General features: G+C 47.6%; 1 protein-coding gene across 1 annotated transcript in view; it reads left to right on the top strand.

Moving 5' to 3' along the window:
• The first annotated feature begins 1525 nt into the window (after positions 1-1525).
• The window catches only part of snap29 (synaptosome associated protein 29), a 60172-nt gene continuing 43732 nt past the window's right edge, over positions 1526-17965 (top strand). The window contains exon 1 of the mRNA XM_063074138.1: positions 1526-1870. Within this exon, the coding sequence (XP_062930208.1) occupies positions 1637-1870 (234 nt within the window). The 5' untranslated portion in view covers positions 1526-1636. The remainder of the gene's footprint in view (positions 1871-17965) is intronic.

Genomic DNA, 17965 nt, shown 5'->3' with positions numbered 1-17965 from the left:
CAGCAGGGGTGATTGAGAAGTTTGTGGCCTAAGGTAGAAGGAGATGAGTTATTAACTTCAAACTTTCTGCATTTTCACTCAAAATGCTGAGCTGCATGTGCATGTAACGAGAGCTGTATAACTCATCTCCTTCTACCTTAGGCCATGAACTTATCAATCAACCCTTGTAGATGTGCTCAGTGGTGGGAAGCCTTTACCTCATAGAGGAACTGGGCCGTATCCACTACTTTATGTAGGATTTCCCATTCAAGGGCAATGGTATTTCTATAGCAGGCTGTGATGCAGCCAGACAATACACTGTGCACTACACATCTATAGAAGTTCGTTGAAGTTTTAGATGTCATGCCGAATCTCCACAAACTCCTAAGGAAGTAGAGACACAGCCATGCTTTCTTTGTAATTACACTTTAGTGCTGGGTCCAAGACAGGTCCTTTAAAACAATCAGAATCAGGTTTATTACCACCAGCATGTGATGTGAAATTTGTTAACTTAGCAGCAGCAGTTCAATGCAATACATAATACAGAAAAATAATAAATAAAATAAAATAATAATAAATCAATCAATCAATTACAGTATACATATATTGAATAGATTAAAGAAACTGCAAAAAACAGAAATACTGTATATTAAAAAAAAGTGAGGTAGTGTCCAAGAGTTCAATGTCCATTTAGGAATCGGATCACACTGACATTTTTAAAGTTGTTGACCCTCTCCACCTCTGATGAGGACTGGCTCATGGACCTCTCGTTTCCTTCTCTTGATCAGATATCAAAAATATTAAGACATTGATCATAATCAGAGGAGATGAAGCATTGAGGCCTTAAGAGTATGAAATTAAGTTCAACTCTAAAAGAAGTGAAAACATTTTTAGATCAGTTAGAATCAGAATGAGGTTAATTGTCACTGGCAGAATTCTTGAAAATTTGTTTATTTGTGACAGCAGTACAGTGCACACATAAATAATTTCTGTAGGTTACAATGAAATTTTAAAAATGTTCAAAACAGGACTAGTGGATCGGACAGATGAATCAGAATTGAACAGAGAATGAAAAGAGATGAGATCTTGATCAGGCATCAAAAAGCTGATGTACTCATTGGAAATCAGCAGAGCAAAGGTATTGGTAAGCGATCAAAGAGAACTGAAAATAATCAGAATATTAGAGATCAAAAAAGGTGCTACTGGTATTGCAGTGTACTGTTGCCGCAAAAACAATGCTTCACGACATAAGCTGGTGATATCAAACCTGATTGTGATATTTTCGTAAATTGAGATCATGTGATAATGTAGGCTGCCAGTGTCAATCAAGGCCACCCCCGTATGGAGCTTCAGTTTAGAGGGCAGTGAAGTCGGCGGGTAGCAGTGGGAGGACTGTCCTGAGGATGGACTTCTACCCGAGACGTCGACTGCACTGCTTTCCATAGATGCTGCCTGATTCCTCCAACATTTTGTGTGTGTTGTAAGGAGTGGGAGGAGTCAGGAGTGCGGTGACGTCCAGCAGAAAGGGGCGGGGGAAGCGGACGGAGGTCAGGTGACGGTCGAGGGGCGGGGTATCGGAACGGGTCAGCTGACTCTGGGTCCTGTGACAATCCGTGGCCTCTGTCCGTTGTTGAGTCTGGCTGTGAGAGAACGGAACATGTCGGCCTATCCGAGTCGCCACAACCCCTTCGCCGAGGATGATGAGGACGACGAGGCCCAGGGCCGGGGGTTCGGCGGGGCTGCTCGGGAGGAGGGTTGGAGCGACGCGGCGGAGCGGCAGAACTACCTGAGGCAGCAGGCGCTGAGCAGCGCCCGGCGGGCCGTACAGAGCAGTGGCAGGAGCGTCGCCCTCATCCACGAGTCGGAGCAAGTGGGCGCCGACACTGCGGAGGTGAGAGCAGGTGGTAGCTGCTGCTGGTGAACCGACAGGGCAGAGGCATGGGGAAGGGAGGAGGGAGGGAGGGTATGGCCGCTGGTCAAAGTAGTCAAAGTTTTGTTATCAGAATATATATATGTCACCACAACCCTGAGATTCGTTCTCCTGCGAACATACTCAACAAATCTATAGAATTGAAGCTATAACATGATCATTTAAAGTTCAAGTAGAGCACAGAAGATAACAAGCCGTGCAAATGTAATATAAATTATTAGCAATAAATAACGAGAATGAGATGGTCCTTAAAGTGAGATAATTGATTGTGGGAACATATCAATGGGTGGGCAAGTGAGTATAGTTATCTCCTTTTATGCAAGAGCCTGATGGTTGAGGGTTAGTAACTGTTCTTGAACCTGGTAGTGCGAGTCCTGGGGCTTTTGTACCTTGTAAGGACCTGATGGCAGTAGAGAGAAGAGAGCATGGCCTGGGTGGTGAGGATCTCTGGTGATGGATGCTGCTTTCTACATAACGTTTCATGTATATGTGTTCAGTGGTGGAGAGGGTGTTACCCATGATGGACTGGGCCACTACTTTTGGTAGAAATTTCCATTTAAGGGCATCGGTGTTTTCATACCAGGCTGTGATGTGGCCAGTTAATATACCCTCCACTTCACATCTATACCTATAAATATCTATAAACCAGACAACAAGTAGAATATTTCAGCATCGAATTCTTTGGGTATGCCCTAGACGCCTCAGTCAAAGAGAAACAAAGGGGTCAGTCGTGGGTTGCTGTCCTGAAATCAGCCAGTCAGACCTGCCATCAGCCATCCAGTCCTGCAAGCCACACACTCTGCTCCACACCTCACCAAACTCCCTAGGAAACAGTAAAGCACCAGGTCGCTTATTTATCCCAAAAACACACCACCAAAATGTTATTCACAGGGTCTAATCACACACAGTTGAGCAGTGGACACATTTGAAAGAAGCAGTGAAATACACACTTGTGAATTTTTCACAGGATTTTTGTGAAATCACCTTTAGCCAATTTGTTTGGTGGGGCCATCTTGAAGTTGTTCTTGTTTCCCCTCAGATCCTGAGGTCACATTTACCTCCTTTCAATGGGTGGAATGTAAGGGATTTGAAGATGAAGGCTGCACAATCTGTATGGATGTTGGTCTCAAAATCCCACAAAGCAGATGTAGTCATAGAAAGGAACAGCACAGAAACAGGTCCTTTGGTCCATCTGCTACATGCCAAACCACTTAAACTGTCAGGTCCCATTGACCTTCACTGGGACCATAGACTTCCATACAGTTACCATCCATGTACCCATCTGTACTAATCTTGAACAATGAAATCGAGCTTGTGTGCACCACTTGTACTGGCAGCTCATTCCACACTATCTTGGCCCTCTGAGTAAAGAAGTTTTCCCTTATGTTCCCCTAAAACCTCTGACCTTTCACGTTAAACCATGACCTCTTGTTGTCCTACCTAACCGCAATGGAAAACGCTTGCTTGCATTTACACTATCTATACCCCCTCATCATTTTATATACCTCTATCAAATCTCCTTTCGATTTTCTGTTCAAAGGAATAAAGTCCTAATCTATCCAATCTTTCCTTGTAACTTGGGTCCTCCAGACCCAGCGACCTCCTTGTAAAACTTCCCTGCTTGCTTTCAACCTTATTTACATCTTTCCTGTAGGTAGGTGATCAAAACTGCACACACTACTCCAAATGGGGTCTGAGCTACATCTTGTACAACTTCCATGTAACCTCCCATCTCCTGTAATTAATATGTTGATTTCTGAAGGCCAATGTGCCAAAAGCGTTCTTTACCACGCTATCTACCTGTGGTGCCACTTTCAATGAATTATGGACCTGTATTCCCAGATCTGTTTGCTGTACCACACTCCTCAGTGTCCTACCATTCATGGCGTAAAATCTACCCTGGTAGTCCTACACCTCACACTTGTCAGCATTAAATTTGGTGGGTATGGTAATACAGATGGTTGGCCTGGAGCTGTGTAGACATTCAGTTCATTAATTTCTCCAAAATCTTTCATCTCATTTTCTTTTTTGTTCTCTACTCTTTCCAGAAGTTTTTCAGTGAAGTTAGGTACATAGTACTAAATTCCTCTGTTTCCTTATTACTCCATTTATCCTGTCTCACTCCATGAAGGCCCCAAGGTAGCTTTTGCTAATCTTCTATTTTCCTTGGTGTAACTCTTGAAACTGTCCAAGTCTGTTTTTATTTCCTGGTGTATTATTCGTGCACTCCATTTTCCCTTCTCTGGTAAGGGGAGAGGGATGAGAGAAAGGACCATTTTGCTTTGTTCTCTCCCACTTCCCTCACCAGCCCTCCGCACTCATTTCCTTGATCACTTTCCCAAGGGTTTTCCAATTTACCAGAGATTAACTGAAGCGTTTTGGGAGATTGATTCAGCGGGTACCCTGCTCCTCCCCAGTGTGAGCCTGTCTGAGATGTCAAAGTGTTGGGATCCTGGTCTCCAGGGCCCTTGCTATTTCTTTCATGGTATGTGGTGAGAGGCTGATGCTTCTGCTGGAGCAAGTGGGGTAAGGGTTGATGTCTGGGAAGAGTGAAAATTTCAGGTGGTATACTGTATACATTCTGACATTGAACTGAACCATTCAACTGGAAACATGGTGAAATTACTTCCCAATTCAGGCAGTAGCTAGAGACAGAATCTTCATCTTGTCACATTGTCCCAGCATCAGAGCTCAGCTGGTTGGGCTGAAGCTTGCTGTTAGTGCTGTAGACTTTTAAATGGAGGAACAAACAAAGGGGAAGATCTCATGGTTGAAAACCATGAAAGATGAAGTGAAACAAGGCCTTCTTGTTGCACTCCTTGTAAAGGCAATTATTTCTCTAGATGCTGGGCATTGAGTGAAGCAGTTTTAAAGTGTGGAAATGTGAGGGATTTCATTATCTAAGCGGGTGGAACTCATTGCCGTGGTTGGTTGTGGAGGCCAAGTCATTGGGTATAGTACTGTGCAAAAGTCTTGGGCACATATAAGACCATAAGATATTGGAGCAGAATTAGGCCATTTAGCCCATCGAGTCTGCTCTGCCATGATCCAGTTTTCCCTCTCAGCCCCAGTGTGTTTTGTCCCCATAATCCTTCATGCCCAGACTAATAAAGAATCTATCAACCTCTGCATTAAATATACCTGATGATAATCAATTCCACAGATTCACCACCTTCTGGCTAAAGAAATTCCTCCTCACCTCCATTCTAAATGGACATCCCTCTATTCTGAGGCTGTGTCCTCTGGTCCTATTTCCCCCATTGTAGGAAATATCTTCTCCACATCCTGTCTATCGATGCCTTTCAGCATTCGATTGGTTTCAATGAGGTCACCCCTCATTCTAAATTTCAGTGAGTACATGCCCAGAGCCGTCAAATGCTCCTCATATTAGATTAGATTAGATTCAACTTTATTGTCATTGTGCCGATTATAGATACAAAGCCAATGAAATGTATTTAGCATCTGACCAGAAATGCAAAGAATAGTGTTATTTACAAAATAACTGTTGAATTTTAAAAAAGTGCTACCACACACAAATATAGAAGTACTGAGACAGTACAATACGGATGCAATACTGCTTAGCGTTGTGATGAGAGGTTCAACAGTATCACAGCCTCAGGGAAGAAGTTCTTCCTGTGCCTGCTGGTGTGGGAGCAGAGGCTGCTGTAGTGCCTACCGGATGGGAGGAGAGTAAAAAGTCCATGGTTAGGGTGAGATGCATCCCTGATAATGCTTTTCACCCTGCCCAGGCAGCGTTTACGGTAGATGTTCTCAATGGTGGGCAATTGGGTGCCGATAATCCGGTGGGCAGTTTTCACCACACGCTGGAGTGCTTTGCGGTCCAATACGGGACATTTGCCATACCACACTGAGATGCAGTTGGTGAGTATGCTCTCAATTGTACAGCGGTAAAAGTCCGTCAGTATCCTGGGACAGAGGTGAGTTTTCTTCATGCTCCGCAGGAAATAAAGGCGCTGTTGTGCCTTTTTGATCAGGATGGAGGAGTTCAGGGACCAGGTGAGATCCTCGGAAATGTGGACACCAAGGAGTTTGAAGCTTGATACACGCTCCACTACAGCTCCGTTGATGTAGATGGGGACATGAGTGTGACTCCTGGCATGCCTGAAGTCCACAATGATCTCCTTGGTCTTCTGGGTGTTAAGAGCCAGATTGTTGTCGGCACACCACGCAACCAGGTGCTGGATCTCGTCCCTGTAGGCCGTCTCGTCATCCCCTCTGATCAGACCAACCACCGTGGTGTCATCTGCGAACTTGATTATGGAGTTAGAACCATGTACAGGAACGCACTCATAGGTGAAAAGGGAGTACAGAAGAGGGCTCAGCACACAGCCTTGAGGCACGCCGGTGTTCAGGGTGAGAGTGGAGGAGGAGAGGTTGTCTCGTCTTAACTTAACTGATTGGGGCCTGTTAGTCGGAAAGTCCAATGTCCAATTGCAGAGGAATACGCTGATAACAAGCTGGCAAAGTTTGGTGATCAGCTTGGAGGGGATCACAGTATTGAATGCCGAACTAAAGTCAATGAGCAGCATTCTGATGCAAGAGTTGGGGCTGTCCAAGTGGGTCAGGGCAGAGTGAAGTGCCATGGAAATGGCATCCTCTGGTGACCTGTTGGTGCGATAGGCAAATTGATGGGGGTCCAGGGTAGTGGGCAGACAGGATTTCAGATGTGATAGAACCAGTCTCTCAAAGCACTTTGCAATGATGGGGGTGAGTACAACTGGACAGAAGTCATTCAGGCCCGTGGCAGTGGAATGCTTCGGCACTGGCACGATGGTGGCGATCTTGGAGCATGTGGGGACCTCTGCCTGGGCCAGGGACAGATTAAAAATGTCCGTGAAGACCCTGGCCAACTGCCCTGCCCAGACTCTGAGCACACAGCCAGGTATTCCATCTGGACCAGCTGCCTTCCGTACATTCACCCTGCTCAGGGTGGCGCAAACATCGGAGGTGGAAAGTGAGAGAGGCAGTTCACCAGGTGGGAGATCCGCTTTGAGGATGACCTCCTTATTCTCTTGGTCAAAGCGAGCGTAGAAGTAATTGAGCTCATCAGGGAGGGAAGCAGAGCTGGAAGGGGGCACAGTACTAGGAGGTTTGAAGTCTGTAATGATCTGTATGCCATGCCACATGCGCCGAGGGTCCGAGGAGTTGAAATGCTCCTCGATTCTCTGTTTATATATGTGTTTAACCTGAGAGATTCCCCTCCTCAGGTTGGCCCTGGCTGAGCTGTAAGCCTCCCAGTCTCCAGACCCGAAGGCTGAATCTCTGGCTTTGAGCAGGAGGCGAACTTCTCTGTTCATCCATGGTTTCTGATTGGAGAAAACTTTTATTTGTCTTTGTGATGTCACTGTATCTACACACTTGTTGATGTGCTCAAGGACAGAGTTGGTATATAAATCATGTTACCCTCAGATATACCTTTCAATCCGGAGTCATTTTCGTGAACCTCCTTTGAACCCCCTCCAATGTATGTTCATTCTTCCTTCGTTAAGGGACCCAACACTGCTCACAATTCTCCAAGTGAGGCCTCACCAATGCTTTATAAAGTCTCAACAAAACAACCTTGTGTTTTATTTATTGTGCTATTTTTATTATTTTGTTCTTTTTCTTTGTTGTGTTGCATTGGATCCAGAATAAAATTATTTTGTTCCCCTTGACACTTGTGTACTGGAAATGACATTAAACACCCTTGAATAGTGAGGCTAAGCTGATATGTAAGGAGCAGCTCGATAGCAGGCAAGAAAAGAGCAGTATATATTGATATGGGTAGTGAAGTTCGGTGGTGACTTGTGTGGTTTACAAAGCAGCTAATCTTCAGAATGCCTGTAGATTAGCATGCCAGTTTACACCAGCAATCCCTAGGTTAAAGTGCACATGAACACAAAGCAAGTGCTGTCTACAGAAGAAAGGTCAGTCGTGCACTTATCGATATGTGGTGGTTGTCCACCATGTCCAGCCATGACAGTAAAGTTTTTAAAGTGGAAAAGCCGTCGCACTAGGGCAGTTCTACTCTCTTGACCTCAGAAGTCTGGGTCCAGTGGTGTGAGTAAGTGTCACAAACTGGGGTCTGTGTTTGCAGTGGTTGGCCATGACACCTTATGTCTCCTTTGCTCTCCACAGAGCGTTGCAGAACCACCTTGCCTTGGTGTTTATTTTTCTCAAATACAGTGCCTTGTAAAAGTATTTAGCCCCCAACCCTTTGTTCACATAAATAAGTACTGCAGCCAGGGATTTTGATCATTTTATCTGAGAGCATTTATTTGTGAATCACGTGCTTTTTTCACAGTAGAGCCCAAAAATGAGAACATTGTAAAGCATGAAAAACTAAAAATTCAAAAATTGAAATGTCAGCAGTTCAAAAGTATTCATCCACCTTTGCTCAGTACTTAGTGAACCACCTTGCAAATCTTTTACGAGACAGTGTAGCGATGTGCTACACACAGAGCTAGAAATAACGACATGCAGCCTGTAAGTCGCACTTGAGACTAGTTTATTCAAACTTCGCGGCACTGGCTTTTAAGCAGTTCCCTTCCAGCCCTCTCCGGGAGGAAATGACGTCAGAGGTGCATTACAAAAGTCTCTCCCCGCGTGCAGGCTATTTTGTGAGCCGGTTTGCTTGTGTAGAAAGTGGGTCGCCACATAACCCCCTCTCCAGAACCGGCAATACACCCCCAATGTCCACAGTCTGGATCAGTCTCTGTTTGGGCCGTCTGCCTCTGCGCTGCGGTGCCTGAACCTCGACCGACTGCGCCAAGTCCACATGGGCCGGTTTGAGTCGGTCCACCGTGAAAACCTCCTCTTTTCCCCCCAATGTCCAGCACGTACGTGGACCCGTTGTTACTGATCACCTTGAACGGCCCCTCGTACGGCCGCTGTAGTGGTGCCTGGTGTGCGCCCCTTTGTGCGAGTACAAACTTACAGTTCAGCAGGTCTTTGGGTATGCAGGTCGGGGTCTGTCCGTGCTGCGAAGTCAGTACGGGGGCCAGGTTGCCGAGTCTGTCCAGGACTGCTGCGGGTTCTTCTTCTGGATGACCAGGGGTGTGCCGTACACCAGCTCGGCCGACGAGGTGTGCAGATCCTCTTTGGGTGCTGCGCGGATTCCAAGCAGGACCCAGGGAAGCTCGTCCACCCAGTTAGGCCCTTTCAGGTGGGCCATGAGAGCGGACTTTAAGTGACGGTGGAAGCGTTCCACTAGTCCGTTCGACTGTGGGTGGTAGGCAGTTGTGTGGTGTAATTGTGTTCCCAACAGGCTGGCCACAGCCGACCACAGGCTGGAGGTGAACCGGGCGCCTCTGTCGGAGGTAATGTGGGCCGGTATCCCGAAGCGTGCTACCCAGTTTGCCATCTGCGCTCGGGCGCAGGAATTAGTGGTGATGTCGTTGAGCAGGACCGCCTCTGGCCATCTCGTGAACCGGTCTAGCGTAGTTAGGAGGTACCGCGCTCCTCGCGACACTGGCAGGGGCCCCACGATATCCACATGAATGTGGTCGAACCTCCGGCAGGTGGGTTCAAACTGCTGCGGCGGGTCTTTGGTGTGCCGCTGCACCTTGGCTGTTTGGCACTGAGTGCACGTTTTGGCCCATTTGCTGACCTGTTTGCGAAGTCCGTGCCAGCCGAACTTGCTGGAGACCATCTGGACGGTTGCCCTGATAGATGGGTGTGCCAAGCCGTCTAAGGAGTTGAAAACTCGCCGCTGTCGGGACGATGGGGCGAGGTTGGCTGGTAGCCACGTCACACAGGAGGGTCCTCTCACCTGGACCTACGAGGAAGTCTTGCAGCTGCAAACCCGAGACGGCAGTCCTGTAGCCAGGCATCTCGTCGTCTGCCTGCTGTACCTCCACCAGTGCTGCATAGTCCACCCCCTGGGACAGGGCCTGAATAGCTGGTCTGGAGAGTGCGTCTGCCAGGACATTGTCCTTTCCCGAGACGTGCTGGATGTCCGTCATGTACTGGGAGATGTAGGACAGATGTCGTTGCTGGCGGGCCGACCAGTGATCGGACACCTTCATGAATGCGAAGGTCAATGGTTTGTGGTCCGTGAACGTGGTGAACGGCCTGCCTTCTAAGAAGTACCTGAAATGCCGAATTGCCAGATATAATGCCAACAGCTCCCGGTCGAAGGCACTGTACTTGAGTTTGGGTGGCCCTAGGTGCCTGCTGAAGAACGCCAGGGGTTGCCAGCGCCCCTCGATGAGTTGCTCCAGCACCCCACCGACTGCTGTGTTGGATGCATCCACCGTGAGGGCGGTTGGAAGGTCCGTTCTGGGGTGCACCAGCATCGCGGCATCTGCCAAGGCTTCCTTGGCTTTAACGAAAGCGGCCGCGGCTTCTTCGTCCCAAGTAATGTCCTTGCCTTTACCCGACATCAGGGTGAACAAAGGGCGCATGATACAGGCTGCTGAGGGGAGGAAACGGTGGTAGAAGTTCACCATACCAACGAACTCCTGCAGGCCTTTGACTGTGTTGGGCCGGGCGAGTGGCGGATCATGTCTACTTTGGCAGGCAGAGGTGTTGCCCCATCTTTGGTAATCCTGTGGCCCAGGAAGTCAATGGTGTCGAGTCCGAACTGATATTTGGCCGGGTTGATCGTGAGGCCCAAGTCGCTCAGGCAAGAGTAGAGCTGGCGGAGGTGGGACAGATGCTCTTGACGACTACTACTGGCTATGAGGATGTCGTCTAAATAGATGAATGCAAAGTCCAGGTCACGTCCCACCGCGTCCATTAGCCGCTGGAACGTCTGTGCGGCATTCTTCAGGCCAAACGGCATTGGGAGGAATTCGAACAGGCCGAACAGGGGTGATGAGTGCTGTTTTGGGGATGTCTTCAGGGTGTACCGGAATTTGATGGTACCCCCGGACGAGGTCTACTTTGCAAAAGATGCTTGCCCCATGCAGGTTTGCTGCAAAGTCCTTTATGTGCGGCACGGGGTAGCGGTCTGGAGTTGTAGCCTCGTTCAGTCTGCGGTAGTCGCTGCAAGGTCTCCAGCCCCCGGCTGCTTTGGGCACCATGTGCAAGGGGAAGGCCCATGGACTGTCAGACCACCATATGATTCCCAATTCCTCCATCCTCTTGAACCCCTTCACCAGGCGGAGCTTGTCCCGGGGGGAGCCTTCGTGCGTGGGCATGGAGGGGAGGTCCCTGGGTCGGAATGTGGTGCTGTACTCTGTGTCTGGGCATGGCTGCCGTGAACTGCAGTGAATTCTGGTGAATTCGTTGTCAGACAGCGTGATGGAGTCCAGGTGTGGGGCTGGCAACTTGGTTTCACCCAGGGAGAACGTCTGGAAAGTCTTGGCATGGACCAGTCTTTTCCCTTGCAAGTCGACCAGCGGGCTGTGGGCTCGCAAGAAGTCCGCCCCCAGGAGTGGTTGGGCCACGACGGCCAGTGTGACGTCCCATGTGAACCGGCTGGTGCCAAACTGTAGCTGCACTGTGCGGGTGCCGTAGGTCCGGATCGTGCTGCCGTTTGCGGCCCTCAGGGTGGGTCCCGTCACCCTGTTGCGGGTGTCATACCCCGTCGGGGGTAAGATGCTGATCTCTGCTCCAGTGTCGACCAGGAAGCGGCGTCCTGACGGTTTGTCCCAGACGTACAGCAGGCTGTCCTGGTGGCCAGCCACTGTAGCCATTAGTGACAGCTGGCCCTGGCGTTTCCCGGGAACTTGCAGGGCGGGCAACAACGGCGGGCTTCTGTGCCCCACCGCTGGTGGTAGAAACACCACTGTTCATTGGCCTCCTCACTCCTTCCTCTGGGTTGTGTGCGCTCCGTTGCCGGGCCTGGTCTGGCCTGCTGTTGGGCGCGTAGCTTGGTAATCTGTCCAATGGACGCCCCGCTCTCCCTCTTGGCTTTCCACAGCACGTCTGCCCGGGTCGCCACCTTCCGGGGGGTCACTGAAATCTGCGTCGGCCAGCAGCAGATGTATGTCCTCTGGCAGTTATTCTAGGAACACCTGCTCAAACATGAGGCAGGGCTTGTGTCCTTCGGCCAGGGCCAGCATCTCGTTCATTAATGCTGACAGCGGCCTGTCTCCCAAACCGTCCAGGTGCAGCAAGCGGGCACCTCGCTCACGCCGTGAGAGGCCAAAGGTCTCTTAGAGCAGCGCTTTGAATGCTGCACATTTGCCTTCTTCGGGGGGTGACTGTATGAAATCCCCAACCCGTGCGGCTGTCTCCTGATCAAGGGAGCTCACCACATAATAGTAACGTGTGGAATCCGAAGATATCTGCTGAATCTGGAACTGGGCTTCTGCTTGGTCAAACCACATGTGTGGTCGCAGCGTCCAGAAAGTTGGCAGTTTTAGCGAAACTGTGTGAACAGATGAAAAAGAGTCGATCATCTTTGGTTCAAATCCCGTTTGGACTGTCGGGGTCACCAATATAGCAATGTACTACACACACAGCTAGAAATAACGACACGCAGCCTGTAAGTTGCACTCGAGACTAGTTTATTCAAACTTCGCGGCGCTGGCTTTTAAACAATTCCCTTCCAGCCCTCTCCGGGCGGAAATGACATCAGAGGTGCATTACAAAAGTCTGTCCCCACGTGCGGGCTATTTTGTGAGCCGGTTCGCTTGTGTAGAAAGTGGTTCGCCACAACAGTAGTCTTTTTGCATGAGTCTATTAGCTTTACACAATGTGTCAGAGCAAAATTTGACCATTTGTCCTTACAAAATGACTCGAGTTGTGCCAGGTTAGTTGGAGAGCGGTGATGGACAGTAATCTTGAAGTTTTGCCAGAGATATTTGATCAGGTTAAGGTCAGGACTCTGGGCCACTCAAGGACATCAATTTTCTTCATTTGAAGCCACTCCATGGTTCAGTGTCGGTGTCCTGCTGAAAGGTGAACTTTCTCCCCATTTGTTTTCTGGCAGAGCCTTGCAGGTTTTATCCAGTGTGACGAGAATACACATAAAATTAAGATGTTTGCTGGCCTGGGTTAGCATCAGTGACATCAGCAAGTGGTCTGCCACCTGTCCTCAGGGGAAGGAGAGATAAGGAACAATGGAGCAGCATCTGGAGATGTGTAATGAAGGGACAGGGGAGAGAGCTGTCTGGAGCGGCTCCCCCTTTGAACCCTGAACTGTTTGAAGTGATGGACAGGCGATACCCCAGCAGGGGGGACAGGTTCGCTAAGGCAGGACACACGCGACACCCGAGGTAACGAGACCCTGGAAGCGGTGCGCCTCTCACGAGTCGGTGGGAAGTATCGGACCTTAAACGCACAGGGTGGAAAGGTACGATCAGCGGGAACCCGGTGTGTGTCCACCCTTGCTTGGGTGCCGGGTTCACTGCAGAGGATCGACCACATCTGGAGGAGGGGTCACAGTCGGTGACCTCAGGTGACATCACCAAGGACCTGCCCAAAAGCTGCTTGTGAGCCATCTCGCTGGTCTGTGAGTAGAAGCCGTGTCTGAATGATCAGTCGTTCCCGTTCTCTCTCTCTCTCTCCCCCCCCACGTTGTCCATCGCCATGGCAACGATTACTGCGAACTGAACTAAATTGGACTGAACTTTTGTGTCACTTTGAAATTTGGTCATTTACCCCTAGACAACGATAGAGCTTGATTGATGCTGTTATCTTAATTCTGTGCACGTGTGTTTATCATTGCTGAACTGTTGCATTTATTATCCTTTCAATTACTGTGTTGCTTGTTTCTTTAATAAAACTTTCTTAGTTCTAGTAATCCAGACTCCAACTGAGTGATCCATTTCTGCTGGTTTGGCAACCCAGTTACGGGGTACGTAACACCAGAATCTCTGTATTTAGCAGCATTCATCTTCTCATCAATCCTGACCAGATTTCCAATACCTGCTGCTGAAGAGCATACCCATAGAATGATGCTACCTCCACCATATTTTACAGTTAGAGATTGTGCTACCTTGCTGGTGCACAGTATTAGATTTGCACCACACATTCCACTTTAGTCTCATCTGACCACATGAACTTCATCCACATCTTTACAATATCTTCAAAATGACACTTTGCCAAGCCCTTATGGGCAAAGATATGTTTTTTTAAAAGCTAGGGCTTCTTCCTGACCACTCTTCCATAAATACCCTTGTTGTGCAAGGCCTTGGATATTGTGGAGCCATGAACATCATCTGTAGTTGCAGCTACTGACTTCTGCATCTCACTCAGAGTGTGGGCATCTCAGTTGTCCCTCTTACAAGTGCCATTCTTCTCCAGTGACTCAGTTTAGACAGACGGCCTGACCTAGGCAGTGTGGCTGTAGTTTCATATGTTTTCCACTTTTTCCATGACAGACTGTACTGAGCCCTGAGGCGTGTTCAGTGCCTTTGAGATGGTCTTGAACCCTTCCCCACATTTGTGCTTCTCTATTACCATTTCCCTGACCTGCCCTGAATGCTCTTTTGTCTTCATTGTGGTTTGCTCTGTTGAAAATCTACCATACTGTTGGACCTTACAGAGGGAAGGGTTATTTATTCTTATGAATTTACTGAAAGGTGATCCTCTGATGATCCACATCAACAATTCGGCGAGTTGTTGAGGTATATTGCACCTGAGGAAAGTTAACATAGTAATTACAAAGGGGATAAATACTTAAACCCAAGAAAATCTGCAGATGCTGGAAATCCAGAGTGGCGCACACAAAATGCTGGAGGAACTCAGCAGGTCAGGCAGCATCTATGGAAATGAATAAACAGTGTTTCCACTCTTTAAGAAGGAAGGAAGGCAAAAGAGAGGAAATTATAGGTCAGTTAACCTAACCTCAGTGGTTGGGAACGGGTTATTAAGGATGAGGTGTTGAGGTACGAATGATAAAATAAGTTGAAGTCAGCCTGGTTTCTGTGAAGGAAAATCTTGCCTGACAAATCTGTTAGAATACTTTGAGGAAGTAACAAGCAGGGTGGACAAAGGAGAAGTAGTGGATGTCATTTACTTGGATTTTCAGAAGGCTTTTAATAAGATGCCTCATGTGAGGCTGCTTAACGAGATAAAATCCTATAGTTGCAGGAAATAGAGGAATGTCTGACAGGTCAGAGGCAACGAGTGGGAATAAAAGGGGCATTTTCTTTTTTTTAACCCCAGTGACTAGTGGTGTTCCTCGGAGGCCAGTATTAGGACCACTACTTTTCCCATTGTTTGTCAGTGATTTAGATAGTGGAATTGATGGCTTTGTGGCAAAGTTTGTGGATAATATGAAGATAGGTGGAAGTGTGGGTAGTGCTGAGGAAGCAATGCTATTGCAGCAGGACTTAGACAAATGGCAGATGGAATACAGTGTTGGGAAATGTATGATGTATTTTGTTAAGAGGGACAATAGTGCCGACTATTATCTAAATGGGGAGAAAATTCAAGCATCAGAGGTGCAAAAGAACTTAGGAGTCCTTGTGCAAGACTTCCAGAGGTTAATTTACAGGTTGAGCCTGTGGTAAAAAAGGCAAATGCTCTTACTTTAAGGGGAACAGAATATAAAAACAAGGAGATAATGCTGAAGTTTTATAAGACACTGATCAGGCCGCACTTGGAGATTTGTCAACAGTTTTGGGCCCCATATCAGAAAGGATGTGTTGTCAATTGAGAGTCCAGAGGAGATTCATGAGGATGATTTTAGGAGTGAAGGGGTTAACACGTGAGGAGTGTTTGGCAGCTTTGGGCCTGTACTCGCTGGAATTTAGAAGAATGTGTGGGGATCTCATTGAAACCTACCGGCTGTTGAAAGGACTAGGATAGGGTGGATGTGGAGAGGATGTTTTCTCCGGTGAGGATATCCAGAACTAGAGAGCACAGCCTCAAAATTGAGGGGTCACCTTTTAGAACAGAAGTAAGAAGTAGATTTTAGCCAAAGTGGTTAATCTGTGGAATGCTCTGCCACAAACTGCAGTGGAGGCCAAGTCCATGGGTATATTTAAAGGGGAAGTTGGTGAGAGGGCAGGTGTATGGGGTTGAATGGGAGCCAATCAGCCATGAGGAAATGGTGGAGAGGACTCAATGGGCTGAATAGCCTAATTCTGCTGCTATGTCTTATGGTTTTGGGCCGAGACATTAGCAATGGACCATTCAATTCAAAGAGAGAGAGCTTCGCACACATCAGGGAGAAGAGGTTTGAAAAAAGGAGAGCTTCACAGGGATCGATGCATTAGCGGTGAACCAGTTGATTTGCGATTCGTTAACAGCAGTAAATAAACATAAAGCAGGGTCAAATCAGAGCGGCCATTGTGTGAGGGGACCAGTGTAGGAGTGGAAACATGAGGCTTTGGCGAGGAGGCACAGGTAAGTAGCAGATAAGGCATTTGTAGTGGTTAACTAAAAAGTCACTAAATTACAGCAGATGCAGGATCAGGTGATGTGCTGTAGCTGCATGATGTGGGAGCTGATGGACTCCATTGTAGTTCCTGGTGCACCAGATATTGGCTGCTCAAGGAACTCGGGCTCAAAGTTGATGACCTGGAATCTGAGCTTCAAACACTGTGGCACATCAAGGAGAGAGAGAGTTACCTGGATGCTCTCTTCCACGAGGTAGGCACACTCATCAGACTAGCTGCTTCAAATTCGGTCTGTGGTGAAGTATAAGAGGGTGTGCTGCAAGTGAGGTGGGTAGTGGGATCCAAGAGGCAGTGCTGGAGGAGCCTCAGCCCTTGAGCTTATCCAAAAGGTTTGAGATTCTTGCTCCCTGTATGGATGAGAGTGGGGCTGTAGGAAGGATGAGCAAACTAACTGAGGCACTGTGGTTCAGGGAGCCATTCAAGGCGGCGGGGGGAGAGAGAAGAGAAATGTAATGGTAGCTGGGGATAGTATAGGCAGGGGAATAGACAGAGTTCTCTGTCACAAGGATAGAGCATTGTTGCCTGCCTGATGCCTGGTTTTGGGACATCTTATCTGACCTGAGGAATTTGCAGTGTGAGGGGAAAGATACAGTTGTCTTGGTCCATGTGGGTACCAATGACATGGGTAGAACGAGGAAAGGGGTTCTGCTGAGGAAATTTGAGTAGCTAAGAACTAAATTAAAAAGCAGAGCCAAAAAGGTAGTAATCTACCTGAGCTACGTGCAAATTGGCATAGGGTCAAGAAGATTAGAGAGTTAAATGTGTGACCCAAAGAAGTGGGTTTGAATTCATGGGAACTGGAACCAGTATTGGGGAAGGAGGGAGCTGTACCAATGGGATGGGCTCCACCTGAATCGTGATGGGACCTGGATCCTAGCGAATTGCATAACTAGGGCTGTGGATAGGGTTTTAAACTAAATGGTAGGAGGGTGGGTTCAACAGATTGGAGAAGTATGCGTAATGTTAAAAAGAAAAATATGGAGAAAAATAAAACAAAAGATAAAAAAAGAAAAGTAAGAGTAGAATGAAAAAAAGTTAAGTGCCAAAGAGAAAAAGATTACAAAATTTTAAAAGCACAATTTATTTGAATGTCCATGGTATTCAAAACAATGTCAGTGAACTTGTGGCTTAAATCAGTACAAAAAAGTATGATTTAGTGGCCATTACAGAGATGTGGTTGCAGGGTGGAGAGGGTTGGAAATTAAATATCCAGGGATATCAAGTGATACAGAAGGATAGGCAGGAAGGTAAGGGAACTGGGGTAGTGTTGTTAAAGATGAGATCAAGGCAATAGTGAGAGACAATATAAGATCTAAGGAGCAGAATGTGGAATCCATCTGGGTAGAGATTAGGAATAGTAAAGGGAAAACATCACTGGTGGGAGTTATCTACTGGCCACTGAATAATAACATTACAGTGGCACAGGCAATAAAACAGTGAAATATGAGGCCTGTAAGGATGGAATAGGAGTTACTGCACATAGATTGGATGAATCAAGTTGGTTGAGGCAGTCTTGAGGATTTCATAGACTTCATCCGTAATGGCTTTTTTGAACAGCATGTTACTGAACCTACAAGGAATGTGCTGTCTTCGATCTGGTCCTGTGCAATGAGACAGGTAAATTTAGTGATCTTCTATTTGGGTATCCTCTTGGAAAGAGTGATGACAGTATGATTGAATTTCTCATATGAATGGAGGCTGCAATAGTTCAATCTAAAACCAGTGTATTATGCCCAAACAATGGAGACTACAATGG

The sequence above is a fragment of the Mobula hypostoma genome, chromosome 21, assembly GCF_963921235.1.
Source record: "Mobula hypostoma chromosome 21, sMobHyp1.1, whole genome shotgun sequence".
In the NCBI taxonomy this organism is placed as follows: Eukaryota; Metazoa; Chordata; class Chondrichthyes; order Myliobatiformes; family Myliobatidae; genus Mobula; species Mobula hypostoma.
This window is presented reverse-complemented; position numbering and strand designations above follow the sequence as displayed.